Source organism: Hordeum vulgare, chromosome 4H, assembly GCF_904849725.1.
Source record: "Hordeum vulgare subsp. vulgare chromosome 4H, MorexV3_pseudomolecules_assembly, whole genome shotgun sequence".
In the NCBI taxonomy this organism is placed as follows: domain Eukaryota; kingdom Viridiplantae; phylum Streptophyta; class Magnoliopsida; order Poales; family Poaceae; genus Hordeum; species Hordeum vulgare.
Genome location: NC_058521.1, coordinates 296,054,508 through 296,071,697, shown reverse-complemented (window position 1 = coordinate 296,071,697; position 17,190 = coordinate 296,054,508). Strand labels below are relative to the sequence as shown.

The 17,190-nt window shown below is 52.0% G+C and overlaps 1 protein-coding gene across 7 annotated transcripts in view; it reads left to right on the top strand.

The window, feature by feature from the left end:
• LOC123448528 (1-phosphatidylinositol-3-phosphate 5-kinase FAB1A-like) overlaps positions 1 to 17,190 on the top strand; it is a 37,944-nt gene that overhangs the window by 11,855 nt on the left and 8,899 nt on the right. For 6 of the 7 annotated variants that reach the window (XM_045125455.1, XM_045125456.1, XM_045125453.1 and 3 more), the window contains one exon: positions 566 to 826. The exons of the other annotated variant lie outside the window; for it this stretch is intronic. In XM_045125455.1, the coding sequence (XP_044981390.1) occupies positions 566 to 826 (261 nt within the window). The remainder of the gene's footprint in view (positions 1 to 565; positions 827 to 17,190) is intronic. 7 annotated transcript variants of the gene reach the window in all.

The window sequence follows — 17,190 nt, the reverse complement described above, 5'->3', positions numbered from 1 at the left end:
ACTTTGGGTGGTTATGTTATGACCGGCGTGCATTATAGCCGGAGGAGGCCCACAGGTGCAGGCAGTTAGGCCCAAGGGCGCAGGCAGTTACGGGCCTGGCCCAACTTAGCGTTATTTTCATTAGCACCTAAGGGATTATATATACCCATGTAAAGACTCATTTGGAGATTAAGAAGTAGCAATCATAATTGCTCGACTTCTGCCGGGAACCCTAAACCCTAGCCGCCCCTGCAGCTCTTCTCTCTCGTGCGATCACGGCGCCCCAGCGTCGTCGGCCGCGCCTCCAGCCTCGCCAACCCTCCTTCCACCCCTATAACCTAAGGCCACACCCTGGTAGGAGCCCTGCTCCTATCAGGTTAACCATGTAGAAAATGAACCTCCATATTTTGCATTATGCTTCGCTAACATTCTGCTCAAAAAATAGCAGCCGAAGCTATATTTCTCTTTGCAAAGTCACAACCTCGTTTTGGGTTTTTTGAGTCGGAAATTTTGATTTGTATGTGTAATCTTCAGAAGTGTTTATGTCTAGACCTCTTCCTCAATATTATCTTTTGGGAATGAATAGGTTAAGAGCCTGAAAGGCGGAAAGGAGGTGAGAATGGATGTTCTGGCCATGGAAAATCTTTTATTTGAACGTCGTGTGACAAGATTATATGATTTGAAGGGCTCAACGAGATCACGGTATAACCCTGATTCAAATGGTAGCGATAAAGTACTTCTTGACGAGAACTTGCTTGAAGCGATGCCTACTTCCCCTATTTTTGTCGGGAATAAGGCAAAGCGACTTCTGGAGAGAGCTGTTTGGAATGATACTGCATTCCTTGCTGTAAGTACAACTTATTTGCATACTTGATTGTCATATATTGTGTCCCTTTGTATATAATATACTCCCTCCGTCCCAAAATAACTGTCTCAAGCTTAGTACAAATTTGTACTATAGCTAGTACAAAGTTGAGACACTTATTTTGGGACGGAGGGAGTAGTATATAGTCCATCCTTATTTGGTACTCCCTCTGTTTTTATTCACTTCACATATTAGCTTTAACAAAGTTGTTAAAAAACAATCTTAATTTTGACAGTAAATCATATATAGAACAACAACAACAAAGCCTTTAGTCCAAATAAATTGGGGTAGGCTAGAGGTGAAACCCATAAAATCTTGCGACCAACTCATGGTTCTGGCACATGGATAGCAAGCTTTCACTCGCCCATGTCCATGGCTAGTTCTTTGGTGATACTCCAATCCTTTAGATCTCTTTTTACAGACTCCTTCCGTGTCAAGTTCGGTCTACCCCGACATCTTTTGACATTATCAGCACGCTTTAGCTGTCCGCTATGTATTGGAGCTTCTGGAGGCCTGCGTTGAATATGCTCAAACTATCTCAGACGATGTTGGACAAGCTTCTCTTCAATCGTCGCTACCCAACTCTATCTCGCATATCATTCCTGACTCGGTCCTTCCTTGTGTGGCCACACATCCATCTCAACATGCGCATCTCCGCCACACCTAACTGTAGCACATGCTGTCTTTTAGTCGGCCGATACTTAGCGCCATACAACATTGCGGGTCGAACCGCCGTCCTATAGAACTTGCCTTTTAGCTTTTGTGGCACTCTTTTGTCACAGAGAATGCCAGAAGCTTGGCGCTACTTCATACATCTGGCTTTAATTTGATGGTTCACATCTTCATCGATATCCCCATCCTTCTGCAGCATTGACCCCAAATATCGAAAGGTGTCCTTCTGAGGCACCACTTGCCCATCAAGGCTAATCTCCTCCTCCTCCTTGTGTCTATTAGTACTGAAACCGCACCTCATGTACTCAGTTTTAGTTCTACTAAGTCTAAAACCTTTCGATTCCAAGGTTTGTCCCCATAGCTCTTAACTTCCTATTGACTCTCGTCCGACTATCATCGACTAGCACCACATCGTCCGCAAAGAGCATAGACCATGGGATATCATCTTGTATATCCCTTGTGACCTCATTCATCACCAGTGCAAAAAGATAAGGGCTTAAAGCTGACCCCTGGTGCACCCTATTTTAATCGGGAAGTCATCAGTGTCACCATCACCTGTTCGAACACTTGTCACAACATTATCGTACATGTCCTTGATGAGGGTAATGTATTTTGCCGGGACTTTGGGTTTCTCCAAGGCCCACCACATGACATTCCGCGGTATCTTATCATAAGCCTTCTCAAGTCAATGAACACCACATGCAGGTCCTTCTTTTGCTCCCTGTATCTTTCCATAAGTTGTCGTACCAAGAAAATGGCTTCCATGGTCGATCTCCCAGGCATGAAACCAAACTGATTTTTGGCCACACTTGTCATTCTTCTTAAGCGGTGCTCAATGACTCTCTCCCGTAGCTTCATTGTATGGCTTATCAACTCAATTCCATGGTAATTAGTACAACTTTGAACATCGCCTTGTTCTTGAAGATTGGTACTAGTATACTCCTTCTCCATTCTTTTGGCATCTTCTTTGCGTGAAAAATGAGGTTGAAAAGCTTGGTTAGCCATACTACCGCTATGTCCCGAGTCCTCTCCACACCTCAACGGGGATACAATCAGGGCCTATCGCCTTGCCTCCTTTTATCCTTTTTAAAGCCTCCTTGACTTCCGACTCTTGGATTTGCCGCACAAAACGTCTGCTAGTATCATCAAAGGAATAGTGCAGTTCAATGGTAGAGCTCTCACTTTCACCAATGAATTTCTTGTCAAAGTATTCCCGCCATCTTATAGATGTCCTTTCTCCTTCCTTCGTGTCTAACCGCTGGTCGAGGTCCTCATATGCCCGACTTAATGCTTCACTTATAGCTCGCTTTGCGGCCTTCTTTGCCATATTGTACTTCTCTATGTTGTTCGCACTCCTATCTAGGTATAGGCGTCTGAAACGATCTTTCTTCTCCTTAATTGCCTTCTGGACATCATAGTTCCACCATCAGGTATCTTTAGCTTGGCTTCTACTTCCCATGGACATCTTCTCCTTCTTGATTCCTTATGCAATAGTCAAAGCCCCCATGCACCCCTTCAAAGCCTGTATTTGATGTGCCCACGTGGCCAATGAGATCTCCTATGAAGAGCCTCTTGCCAATGTGTACACTCCTAACCATGTTCTCCAGGCCTTCCCAAAACTCTCTCTTGGCGTTCTCATTGTGGCCTACTTGCGAGGCATATGCGTTGATAACAACAACAAAGCCTTTAGTCCCATTCAAGTTGCGGTAGGCTAGAGGTGAAACCCATCAGGTCTCGCGACCAACTCATGGTTCTGACACATGGATAGCAAGCGTCCACGCATCCCTGTCCATGGCTAGATACGGTATCAAGGTCAAGGTCATCTTGCCTGTGATGTCCTCAGCTTGGAACTGCTCTTGATCTTCCTGCACGTACTCTCCAGAATCCACGCACTCGCTCTCCGATCCCGATGCTACCCAAGATAAAATAACAGTCAATGAACACCAACACAACATTATGCAACAAGCAACATGATGCATGAGTGAAGAAGGAAGCATGCATCACTATTCTAGTCATTTTCATATGCATTAGTTGAGTTAATAGAATTCTGGACAGAACAAGTTATTTTGATATGCATGAAGATGGCACGATCATGTGCATCACGAGAAAACGATGCAAAAACATATAAAGAACGTAGAGAACGGAGTTACGGTTCTACCGAAAACTACGAAACAAGATATGGAGACCTACGGTTCAAATCAGCCCCAAACACACTCCAATGCCACTCCCCTAGTGTTACCAGGTTGCCACATGATCAAACAACCAAATATAAGTGGGGTGGTGCATGGAAACACACCACACCATCAACAATGCCCACACAAGCTTTTTTTTCGAGAAAGCGCAAATGACATTTGCATTTTTAACATTGAAAAGGCAGAGTTTGGGTTACATGTCCTCCTAGAGGTACTAATTACAAAGTAGAAACGAGAGAAATTAGTGAGCACTACTCTAAGGCCACGAGCGCCAGTTTTGACCCAGTGGCCTCCTCCTTGATGTTGTTGAGCAGCTGTAGCGAAGAAGGCCGAGCCCCTTCAAAGGCGCAAGCATTGCGGTGCTTCCAGATCATCCAAGGCTCGAGGAGGGTGGCGGACGCGAGGCCCTTGTGCAGCGGCTTTGGCGTATTCTGCTTGGCCTGCAGCCACCAGTCCATTAGTGAGGCCTCATGGTTCGGTGGGGTGGCTGTCATCCTGAGCCAGGCGAGGATCTCATGCCAAGTTTGGCGAGCAAAGGGGCATTCAAGCATTAGGTGGCACATCGTTTCTGGTGCTTGATCATAGAGCAGGCATCGGGGGTGGTGCTGCATTCCGTGGCGCGCGAGACGCTCTGCAGTCCAGCATCGGTCCTGGCAGGCAAGCCAATGGAAGAATTTGACCTTTGGGGGAGCCCCATTCTTCCATATAAGCTTCCATGAGAAGCACGTTGTGGAGCCCTGGAATGTTGCTAGATAAGCAGATTGTGCGGTGTAGATGCCGTTCGTCGTCCACCTCCAAGTTAGCTTGTCTGGCTCGGTTGAGAGCGTGACTTGCTGGGCAAGCTGCCATAGCTGCAACTATTGGCCTATCTCGTGGACGCCTAGAACTCCAAGAATGTCTCTGGCCCAAGAGTTGCCAAGGAGGCCCTCAGCCACTGTCCTGATCTTGCGCCGTCTTTTTGGTATGCATGCGTACAGCTGGGGCATGAGTTCGCAGACGGACTTGCCATTCAGCCACCGGTCCTCCCAGAAGCGGGCAGAGCTGCCATTGCCGACGGTCATGAAGATGGAGGCAAAGAAGAGCGCGCGTTCCTCAGAGGAGGACTGCAAGTCCAGGCCATGCCAGGCGCGCTCCGGGTATGTGCGGGAGAACCAGAGCCATCAAAGGCGAAGGGCAAGTCCGGCGCGTTCCAGGTCCTGTACGCCAAGACCACCGTGCTGTAAGGGTCGGCAGACGCGGCGCCAGTTAACATGGCATTGGCCGCCATTGGCCGCACGTCGACCAGCCCACAGGAAGCCGCGCTCGATTTTTTCAATCTGACGAAGCGTCTTTCTCGGCGGCGCGTACGCTAGGAGCTGGTGCACGGGGATGGCTCCCAGGACGGATTTGACAAGAGCAAGATGCCCAGGCTTATTCATCAGCCCCGCCTTCCAAGTTGGCAGGCGATTGGCGATCCTATCCACAAGGGGCTGAAGCTGGGCGCCCGAGGGGCGCCTGATAGTGAGGGCGATCCCGAGGTAGGTGATCGGGAGCTGGGTGATGGGGCATCCCAGGTTGGCAATGGCGACAGTAGCTGTGTCGTAGTCGCAGTGCAGCAGCGTTGCCGTGCTTTTGGTGTAATTCACCATCAGACCAGAGGCCGTGCCGAACAGCTGCAGGATCTCCCGCACGGCCATGGTGTCGCTAGTCGAACAGTGGCAGAAGAGCACAACGTCGTCAGCATATAGCGACGCCGTGGGGATCGACCTCGCAGGGTGCAACCTTGCCAGAACACCAACTTCAATAGCCCTCCGAATTAGTCGTCCGAGTGTGTCGACGGCGAGGACGAACAACTGCGGAGAGAGGGGGTCCCCTTGACGGAGCCCTCGACGGTGCCATATAGGGGGGCCTGGCTCGCCGTTCATTAGGACTCGCGTGCTCGCCGATGAAAGGAGGATGGCTATCCACTCCAAGAATCTGCTGCCAAATCCATATCCCCGCAGGACCTCAAACAAGAAAGGCCAAGACAGAGAATCGAATGCGCGCGCCGGGTCCAACTTGAGCAGGATCCTCGGGGCGCCAAGCTGGTGTAACAGCCTCGCAGAATGCTTGACGAGGATGAAATTGTCGTGGAGGCTTCGACCAGTGATAAATGCATTCTGACTCTTACTGACCAGTCCATCAAGTTTAGGGGCGAGGCGCAGCGAGAGGACCTTGGTGAAGATCTTGGCCACAAGATGAATCACGCTAATAGGCCGATAATCATTGAGTGTACTGGCATCAGCTCGCTTGGGCAACAGGGAGAGCAGCGCTTGGTTCAGGCTAGCAAAGCCCCTGCCTCGCATCTCAAATAACTATTGGAAGACGTCGACGAAGTCTTGTCGAACCGTGCTCCAACAGGCCCGCAGAAACTCTGCGGTGAAGCCGTCCGGCCCTGGCGCCTTACGCGCAGGCAGGCGCTTAATCGCCGCCCAGATCTCGTCGGCGCTGAAAGGCGAGTCTAGGTCATCCAGGTCTGTGGGCACGATCAGCTCCGACAGCTCCAGAGTGTGCTCGCGGTCGATGGCGGTGCCCGGGAGGGCATCGTAGTGCTCGTAAGCTGCCTGGGCGAGACCTCCCTGCTCGGTGATCAAGTGGCCCTCCACGACGAGCCCGAAGATCCTAGTCTTCTGCCGGCGATAAGAGCACTGTCGATGGAAGAAGGCGGTATTGGCATCGCCGTCCTTCAGGTATGCCAAGCGAGCACGCTGGCGTGCCAACGTGCGCTCCATTGAGGCGAGCCCCAGATATGAGATTTTGAGCTGCTTACGGAGCCACTCCTCATGGGGTGACAGCAGCCTGTCCTCTTGCGCCTTGTCAAATCGTGAGATAAGCTCACGAGAGATGGCGAGCTTGCTTCTAATGTTCCCGACAGATCGGGAGCTCCAACTAGTCAGCAGCCGTGCCGTGGCCTGGAGCCGTAGCATCAATCGGTGGAATGGGTCAACATGGGTGACCGAATTCCAGGCTAAGGCGACCGTCTCGTTGAAACCGTCGAGCCGCAACCAGAGATCCTCGAAGCGGAAGCGATGTTGAGCGGCAGGCACAGGGGAATAGTCCAGCAGCAGCGGGCTGTGATCAGAAACGACCGAAGCCAGGCAACGAAGGTGGCAGGCTGCATGCGCTTCCTCCCAGTCCGAGGTGCATAAGACTCTGTCGAGGTGCACGAGGGTAGGGGGAGACTGCTCGCTCGACCAAGTGTAGCGGCGCCCTTTTAGATATACTTCCTTCAGCGCGAGCTCATTGATCACCCGTCGAAACCTGCCCATCATGCGCCGATGGAGATGGCCGTTATTTTTGTCCTCGTCGCGGTAGATCAGATTAAAGTCTTCGCAATGCATCCATGGCCCAAGGCAGCCGGCGTGGATATCGCGGAGTTCCTGGAGGAACGCAACCTTGGCCGCCTCATCCTGCGGACCATATACCACCATCATCCACCATGGCGTGTCCGTGCTTAGAGTCACCTTAGCGGTGATCGCGTTCGCAGAGAACGTTGGGTCTGTGATGCTCACAGACCGGCTCTTCCAAGCGAGGAGGATGCCTCCGCGCGTACCTAATGCCGGTAGGTAGACGTAATCATCAAACTCAGACCCCAGCGTGTCGAGAAGCACCGACGAGCAGATCAAATCCATTTTTGTTTCCTGGAAGCAAAAACTGGTCGCACCGGTGGTCTCGATCAGCGATCTAACAACGTAACGTCGAACGCGAGAGTTTAAGCCGCGGACGTTCCAAATTACAATCCTAGGGCCGTGATCCATAAACAACGGAATCGACGGCCGAAGATTGCAGCGCGGAGGCTAAGTCTCGCCGGCGACGACAGTGGTCGCGGGAGCGCTCGTCAGGTGGCAAAGTCCCTCAGGTAGCTTTCGGTCGATCAGCGCGGCCATGGCCGCGAGCACGTCGAGCGGGATGGGCGCGGCGAAGATGCCGTCATATGCGCGCATCTCCGCGGCTGTGATCCGTTGGTCGATGCCAATGATCCCGAGCGTGCGCAGGACCTGCACCTGCGCCCTCCGTTCGGCAGTGGGCGGCGCCGCTCCGGGGGATTTAGCAGTGGAGGCAGAGCGGCCACGGCGAGGGACGGAGAAGCTCAGGGGATGGCGGGGGTGCCTCTTCCCTGGCGCAGGGAGAGAGGCAGCAATTTGCTTCGTGGCGGCAGCAAGGAAATCCTCGAGGGTCCAGTGTACGTCAGCAGTATTACGTTCCCTGGGGCAACGAAAGGTAACCGGCGGCGAGGCGAAGCGGTTGGGGGCCGTGCGAATGGCAGCACAATCGTCGATGGGCCCCCTAGCAGTAAGCTGAGGAGGGGGCGACGAGGGCGAAGGCAAAATCTGGTCCTGCACCGGTCCAACAGCTTGGTTGGGCCTTGGCGGTGAAGTGGCGGGCTGCTGGGCCGACACGTGAGGAGTAGCATCTTGCAGGGCTGGGGGAGGCGGCAAAATAATGGCGGGAGAATCGCTTCGCGCGCCCTCCCCCTCCTTGGTCCTCGCGGTCCCCGGGGACCGGCCCTCAGAAGGCTCCAAATCGGTGGCAGACGGTGACACGGCCAAAGCTTCGCTTTGTCCCGACCGGACTGTGCCGTTGGCCGGTGAGGACGGACCCGCCAGCTGCGAGTCTGGCACCTCGCTGTCAGAGCCGACAGGGGCCAGATCCCGACGAGGCCTGGGGCTGCGCAGGCCACAGTTGGGCCCCCCAGCACCGTCATCCCGAGCAGAAGGCGACACCGGATTCAAATTCGGGGTGGCATTCGGGCCGATCGCAGCCAATGCCAAGCTGCCAGCTGGCGCGCATCGCAGCGAATCTGAACCTGCTGGCCCTACATCCCCGTTTGCTGTAGTCGTGGGGGGAGGACCGTCTACAGGAGTTCGCTTTTCTTTCCTTTTTGCCTTTCCTCTTTTGGCATCCCAACGGAAGTGGCGGGCCCCATCCCGGCCAGGCCATGGCAGCATGCCCACGAGGGGATGACGACACCATCCGCATGCGGAGGTCGATCCTTGGCCTGCCATCCTAGGGAATCAATGGCAGTGCCATCAGCGCGGCCCGAGGGTGGCGCGTCGGCGCGACGGTGCTTGTGGCCACGGCGGCGGGAGCGGCCAGGGTCTTGGCCGGCGTCCGGAGCGCCGCCGTTGCCATCCCTGTCGCGGCCGGCGGCGCTCGCAGCATGGGCATGGGTGTGGTCTATCTCAATGCGCGTGAGGGAGATGGTGATGGGGTACGTCAGGATGCGGACAGTCGGGGCGGAGGAGCCAACGCTGGGGAGCAGCTTAACGACCTCCAGTGCAACGGCGCGCCGGATGGCATCAGGATCATGCGTGCGCCCAGCAAGCCGGAACACGTCGAGGTCGGCGAGGGACCGAGTACGAGGATGGAGCCGCTCGATCCAAACCGTCGTGCCGAGGATATGCTCTGTTGTGGCCACATTCCAAGCATGGGCAGGGATGCCGCGGAGCTCGAGCTCGACACGGTATTCGAACCCACCCAAGCTGGCATGTGCGAGCTTGCACCACGGGCGCAACGACAGGGTGAATCTTGGGCCATAGACGAGATGATCGCCGTTCATGCGGTCCTTGCAGGCTCTGGAGCCGAAGATGATGATGAAGTCCTCGGGCTGGTGCGCGTGGATGGTGAAGTTCCCGACCTCGAAGTGGAAGGTGCGGTGGAGCAGGTCAGCGACCTCGTCGGCGGACACTTTCGGCCTGGTGCTCGTGATGGTGATCACCATCGCCCGGGCCAGCACTTCCTCTGCTTCTTCCATCTCAACGGTGCGCGCGAGGATGACCCGCGCTGGAACAACGGCAGGCACCTGGGCAGCCGGAGCTCGGAGCAGAGGCGGTGCTGGGGGGACGGTGGGAGCAGGGCCAGCCGCAGAGTCATCCTGGCTGCGGGCGCTTGAGGGAGCGCGACCCATTCGCCGGTGGTAATTCTCGCAGCCGCGGGAGTCGTGGCCGGAGATGAGGCACTTCCGGCAGCGGATGTCGCTCTTGCAGTCCCGGACCCGGTGGCCATGATCCAGGCAGCGGAAGCAGAGCCCAGCGATTGCCTCAGGGGAGGGACTGCGCGGGCGCTGCAGCGCGGGCTCCGGCTCGGGCGCACGGCGGGGCGGAGGCGGTTCTTGCGAAGGGGCTGCTGGAAGCCGTCAGCATCCACCACGTCGACGCCAGCAACGCGGTGCACCTCGGAGCGGGGGCCGATGCGGGCCTTGTCGGCAGCCGCGGCGCCGCCACCACTGGGCCGGAGGCAGAGGGCGCGGGGGCGGTGCTCCGGGAGGCAGACGCGGGGACGACGCACAGGGCGGCCGGCGGCGTGCGAGCTACCTCGATGTAGGAGCGCGCCGACGAATCACTATCGGAGCCGGACCAACGGCCGTCGCCGAAGGAGACGCGGTCCCCTGACATGGCGCGCAACGGAGGGTGGGGAAGGGGCTGGGGAGGAGGGCCACTGGCGTGGATTCGACGGCGGCGAGGCTGGTGGAGGGTTGGGTCAGGCTAGGGAAGCGGGAGGGAGAGGGAGAGCCATCGCAAAGGCTGCCTCGGCCTTTTATATATATATTACCTTGACTCTATTATTTCGCTAATTCGTTACCGAATCTGCCCACACAAGCTTCAAATCAACAAAAACATGCAATCTGTTTTTAACAGCATCATAACAGTTTGTCTACAACATTTAAAGTAGCTATAGCCATCCAAATGATCCAAACAAGATATGAGGCAAAAGCCATTCAAAAGCTCTACCACCCTGAACAAGAAGTTAATACAAAGGAGTCACACATGCGCAGATCTACAGGCACTAACTTGGACAAAATATTACAGATTCTGGGACTTAGTGAAAATCTCAGATTTTCACCAGCTGCTTATGCTCTTAAGCATTTTGGCAGCCTCCAAAATGATATCTACAGGAAGTGAATAAGCATGAAATTTAACAGGGAGCTCGACAAACACAAAAGCTCAGAAACTTTAGTTTGTTGCATGGGCTGATTCCCAACACATGAGCTTTTGCAACCAAGACAACAGGGAAAGAAAATAACATCAGATTCTCAGATTTTCACAAAGCTGTCAGTTTCAGCCAAGTGTCAACTTTGACAAGACACAGTAAGTGCATACAAATTCCTATGAACAAAACAAAGATCCCATGCTGTAGAGGGGTTCACCCACTACTACCACATCAAGGATTCATCCTCATGGGGTCAAGGCACCACCTAATACAAAGCACTAAACATAGCATCATGACAGGAAAATGACAGTTTATGAAGTTGCTCTAAAGTGAAATCTGATTGCAGCAATGGATTCCTTGGAAGATTCTACCCCAAAATCATATATAATACATGGGTACTTGCATGTAACATCTAGGCACAAAGCTAGCTCGAAAATCACACCTAGAATCCAATATGGCATATAGGAACAATATCACATGTAGATATAGCACAAGTAGCAACATCTACACCTACACATGTACACACACAAGCCCATACACCACTACATCACTCCATAGTGGCAAGCATGAGGGGTTAGCCCTCATGCACAAGTGCATATGTGCACCCATGCCCACACACACACATGCATGAGCACATACACACACTACAAAAGGTGCAACATGAGGGGCTAGGCCCTCTTGCACATGTGCATGTGCAACCACATGCACACACACACTCACATATATGCACACACTCACTCATGTGTGCACACAAACACACACTAGTGCACACACCTCTCATGCACACACACATGCACTCATGTGCTCACACACATACATGGCAGTAAAAGAAATACATCACCTATTTTCTTGTAAGAACAAAACAGCCCCAAAAAATGCAGCAAAAGAAAAGGTAGAGGGAAAAAAATAACCCAAAGGGCAAAACAAAAATGGGGGCCCTGGGCACCACCCATCGGCTACCACCCTGCTAGAACTCTGTTAGTGCTCTAGTAGGAGCAACAGAGCAGGTAAGCTAGCTCTGACGACGCTACACACTGAAATAAAATGAAACAACAAAAAGGGGGGTCTACGGGGATTCAGACCCCGACCTGTGGCGACAAGCCCACACGCTATACCAGTCGGGCTACGAACAGACGCTTGACAGGGAGGGGGGAGTTGCTCTTTTGAGCAGACCCCTCGATGCTACGTGCAACTATGCTGACCGAAACAGAGGCGGCCGCCGGCGAGCACACGGGGGCTCATCGGCGGGGCTGGTCATTGGCGAGGGATGCGGACAGCACGGGGAATCCATTCCCGAAGCCAGCGCGGGAAAAGGCCCTACCTTGCGCTACTACTACTGCGAGGAACTACCGCGGCAGCTTCTGCTCGAGCTCCTACGACACAACTCCGGCAGGCATCTACTCGAGCTCTACACCTACGCTGACAGAGAGGGAGGAGCGGGGGAGAGCGGAGCGCAGCTCACTTAGGTTCTAGGCGATGAACCGACGCAGGAGAGGAGGGAGGGCGACGAGCCGGAGCAGAGGAGATCGCCGGCAGCAGGGGAAGTAGTCGACGTCGTGGACGTCGTGGAAGGAGCCGTCGCCGTCCGGTTGCTGCACGAACGGAACCTCCACGGCCACCGCGTCCCTCCTGGTGCTGACGAAGAGGCGGAGGAGCACGATCTGCTGCCTGCTGCGAGCTCACCGGAGCCCTTCCATGGCGTCGGCGTCGAAGGGCTCCTTGACGGCGCGAGGGCGAGAGGAGGGAGGAAATGGGTTGCTAGGGTTGCGAGGGGGGCGCGTGACTGCTGAAATAGCCTCGGGAGGCACGCTTGGAGCCGCAAGATCGAAGGGGAAAAGAAGGATCGGCGGTGGAGCTTCGGTCGTACACAGTGACGACAGCTCGAGGAGGGAGACGGACGTCTCACGGGCCTTGCGCGAGGAGGGAGGAGAGAATGGGCTAGGGAGAAGGAGGGAGCCAGCCCACCTGGCGCCAGATAACAGAAATATAAAACAAAAGGGCTTCCTATTTTAAAATAACACCCTCAAACAAAAACGCACACAACCACACACGGGTTTAAAGAAAACAAAATAAAAATACTTAGGGCATAAGGGAATTATGCCCTATTTAAATAAAATATGAAACAGATTTTTGGAGCAACTAAATTAAATTCCAAACAGAATTTAATATGCTGTTTTTATAAATAAAACCCCATATGGCTTAGGTTTTAAAACCCCAAGTCAATGCCCCTCAATCACAAGATAACACACTAAAAGATCAACATTTTAAAAACAGGTTTCTGACAAGTTAATTCCTGAGCACAACTAATAATGGAGAAGGGGTTTTGAAACCTTGTTTGAAAGTAACATAGTTTGAAATCATAGCTTGGTAAACACCACATCATCACAACACACCACAAGCCTAGCTAGCAACAACAACAAGAATGAAATAAAGCAAAAGAAACGATGATGCCATGATTCAAAGGTGATGACATGAAATGACCACATGAAATGATAACTCATATAGCATTGAAATCATGGTTCCAAATAGGAAAGGTTCCAAATATGGCAAGGGTTACATCTGGGGCATTACAATGGGAGTCTCAACAATGCACTCATCAGTAAGAGCAACATGAGCAAGAAGATTCTGGATATATTTTTCCTGAGGAAAAAAAAGCCATCAAAGGTAGAAGAAACCTCGATCCCAAGAAAGTAGCAAAGAGGGCCAAGATCAGACATAAGAAACCGCTAACTAAGACGGGCCTTCACAAAGGCAATATACTTGGGGTCGTCTCCAGGGATGATCATGTCATCGATATATAGAAGAGGAAGAGTCTGACCACAAGCTGAAATATGGACAAACAACGCTGGATCATGAGCACCCACTGAAAAACCAGCGACAATCATCATAGAGGCAAAACGCTCAAACTAGGCGCGAGGGGCTTGCATGTAAACCTCCTCAGCAACTCATCATGGAGAGAGCGACGAAGACGACAGACCATGGCATCAGGAACAGGATACCCAGGTGGTCGCTTGCATGTAAACCTTCTCACGTAGCTCACCATTAAGAAATGCATTCTTAACATCAAGGTGAGGTACAGACCAGTGGCGAGCAAAGGCCACGACAAGAAGTCTACGAACAATGGTCATATGGGCCACATGAGCAAAAGTCTCAACGTAATCATGACCTTGTGTCACGCCCAAGATGCGACCCTATCCTCAATTTGGCACGAGGGCCTCGTCAGGGATAGAAGCGCATCTCGTCGTGTCGCAAGAATGGATACCGTTACAAGTGCCTGTACTGAAAAGAAGAGATATATAAAGAGTTGGCTTACACTCGCCACAAGCTACATCAGAGTCACATCAGTACATTACATAATCATCAAGAGTAAGAGCAGGGTCCGACTACGGACGAAAACAAACGAGAAAATGAAACGACGTCCATCCTTGCTATCCCAGGCTGCCGGCCTGGAACCATCCTAGATCGATGATGAAGAAGAAGAAGAAGCAACTCCAAATGAACAATCAACGCGCTCGCGTCAAGTGACCTTTTCCTGTACCTGCAACTGGTGTTGTAGTAATCTGTGAGCCACAGGGGACTCAGCAATCTCATTTCCAAAGGTATCAAGACTAGCAAAGCTTAACGGGTGAGGTATGGTTAAGTGGTGAGGTTGCAGCAACGGCTAATCATATATTTGGTGGCTAACTTACGAGTACAAGAAGTAAGAGAGGGAAGATCTACGCATAACGGACGTGACTAATGTTGATCAAATAAATGATCCTGAACACCTACCTACGTCAGACATAACCCCACCGTGTCCTCGATCGGAGAAGGACTCACGAAAGAGACAGTCACGGTTACGCACACAGTTGGCAAGTTTTATTTAAGTTAACTTCAAGTTATCTAGAACCAGTGTTAAACAAAGCTTCCACGTTGCCACATAACCGCGGACACGGCTTTCCGAAAGATTTAACCCTGCAGGGGTGCTCCAACTAGTCCATCACAAATTACCACAAGCCGCATAGAAATCCTCAATCACGAAGCTCGCGATCTCGTCGGATTCCCTAATGGAAAACCTCAACTCTGAGATTACCCAAAGCATCACCGGAATCCCGATGCACAAGATATCTCGTCAAAGGTAAAACTAATCCAGCAAGGCCGCCCGATGTGTCGACGATCCCGATAGGAGTCGCGTACCTCGTTCTCAGGACACGGCGGATAAGCACAACGTACGGTGGCCTGATAGAAATCTCCCGAGTTGCCCCGGGTTGGCCCCGCAAACGGCTCTAGTTTGGACCAACACTCATGAGGAGCACTGGCCCGGGGGTTGATTAAAATAGTCCGCGGGTGCCGGCGGGTCCCTATGCAATTTTATTAGGTGATTAGGCAAATGTAGTACCAATGTTGGGCCTTGCCAGACCAGCTTTAATCTAAAACGAATTATCAAGGGGGTCCCCATAACAACCCCGATCGTGTTAGGAGCGCTCAAATATGGAACATAACACCGGTAGCCGGTAACTAAAAGGGGCAAAGGTGGAACAAAACGCCAGGCTAGAAAGGCCGAGCCTTCCACCTTTTACCAAGTATATAGGTGCATTAAATTAAATAGCATTTAATATGATGATATAACAAGGAACCCATGCTTTCACATGGAAGCAAAGCACCTGCAACTAGCAACGCTAACAACAAGGTTAAGCAAGCAGTAACATAGCCAATCAGTGGTTTGCTAGGTCGAACAGGTTGAAGGTTAACATGGCAATGTTGAGAGGCTGATATTTAACAAGTGGTAGGCAACGAGACATAATCGGTAGCATCGAAATAACTAGCATGGCAATGATAGTAGTGGTATCTGGGGAAATGATCATCTTGCCTGAGATCCCGCTTAGAAGGAGAATGCCTCCATGAAGCAAACGAACCGACGTAGTCGAACGGGTCCTCACATCCGACACGCTTGCGGAACTCTATCGAGACGGGGAAAACCGGAAACAAGAATCAACACACGATATTCACCACGGCAAATGCACAACATAATGCACCACCTAATATGATGCATGATCAGTTCAATGATGCAAGGGATGGCTTGGCAGTTCACCTCACGCAAACTCTACACATTAAGTGAAGCTCGATATGCAACGGGTTGCCTATCGACGAAACTCCACATTTAATTAATAATTAACTCCCGATGATTTACACGACAATATTAAATTGTTGTTAACATGGCAAGGGTGAAGCGGTGGTCCTACATGGCATCCTAGTCGGTTAACACGTGAAACATAGACGGAGCTACGTTCAAGAGACAGGCACAACAGGAAGCACTAACTAAAATGGTGCATGGATGCTCAAACCCTAACTATGCTCTTACTCCAACCTACAAAGGTAATCAAGTGCCACCTCGTCACAAGTGACACTTCCGCGGAACTGTTCAGAACTGGAAACTAGTGTCTCCATTGGATTCCTTGGGTTCTCCTACCCCAAAACCATATATAACACTGCTATATAAGCGTGCGGAAAAACACCAAAAACAGCAAAGGAAAAACTACACATGATCAACTACTCTAGTAACATTAACAGGGGATGTTCTTGATATGCCAGACTTGGCATATTCCTCTTCTGGAATATTCCAGATTTGGAAATACATCACAAAACTAAACGAAACAAAAAAAATCATATAAGCATCAGGGGTCCCACTGGTCATACTCACTAGGGCCCCTAGTGGGTTTATGCAAGTGGGTCGTGCCCCCACAACACACACACACCTACTGCACCACACACACAAGCGCTGTGCTCACACACACACCTAAAAGAAAATAAAAATGGGGGCAGGGGGAATCGAGCCCTGAACCTGGGGTACCCTATGCACAACACCACACCACTATGCTACTGCAGCGCAGCTGTCCACAGATGGAAACTTAACCTAGATAAACTAACTCTACTGCTACTACAACAGGAAATAAAAAAAAAGAAATAAACAAAAGGGCGCCGACAGGATTTGATCCCGGGACCTCAGCTTGCTAGGTTGCTGGTTGACCAGCTGGGCTAGATGGAATACTTGTGGAAAAAGAGAATACGCTGCTACAGTAACAAGCAACACGCCGACCCTGAACCAAAAAAAAACAAACCACACAGCAAGAACAACAGGTTGTCAGGATTCGAACCCGAGATTCAATGATTCACGCGTAGATCGGCTACCAGCTAGGCTAGCAACCAGTTGTGACCGAAAACAACGCCGATGCTTTCTATTAAGCGCACGTTCGGACTTCTACAGGAAACGGAAAACGCAGGCACAACCTGCAGTGACGGGCGCGATGCGGGGCTTCAGTTCGTCAGCGACGAGCACAGGGGAGCGCGTGCGAATGGAGGGGCGGCTCCGAACGTCGGGGATGGGGCGCTAGGTCGCGGATCCATCCGCAAGGCACCGGATCCAAAGGGAGTTGGGGTGGAGGTCCCATGGCAGGGTGCTCCATCGACGCCATGAGCGAACCTGAAGCTCCTGTCCATCAGAGAAGACATGGAGAGTGGGGAAGGTTAGAGAGAGAGAGGAAGGAGGGCAAGAAT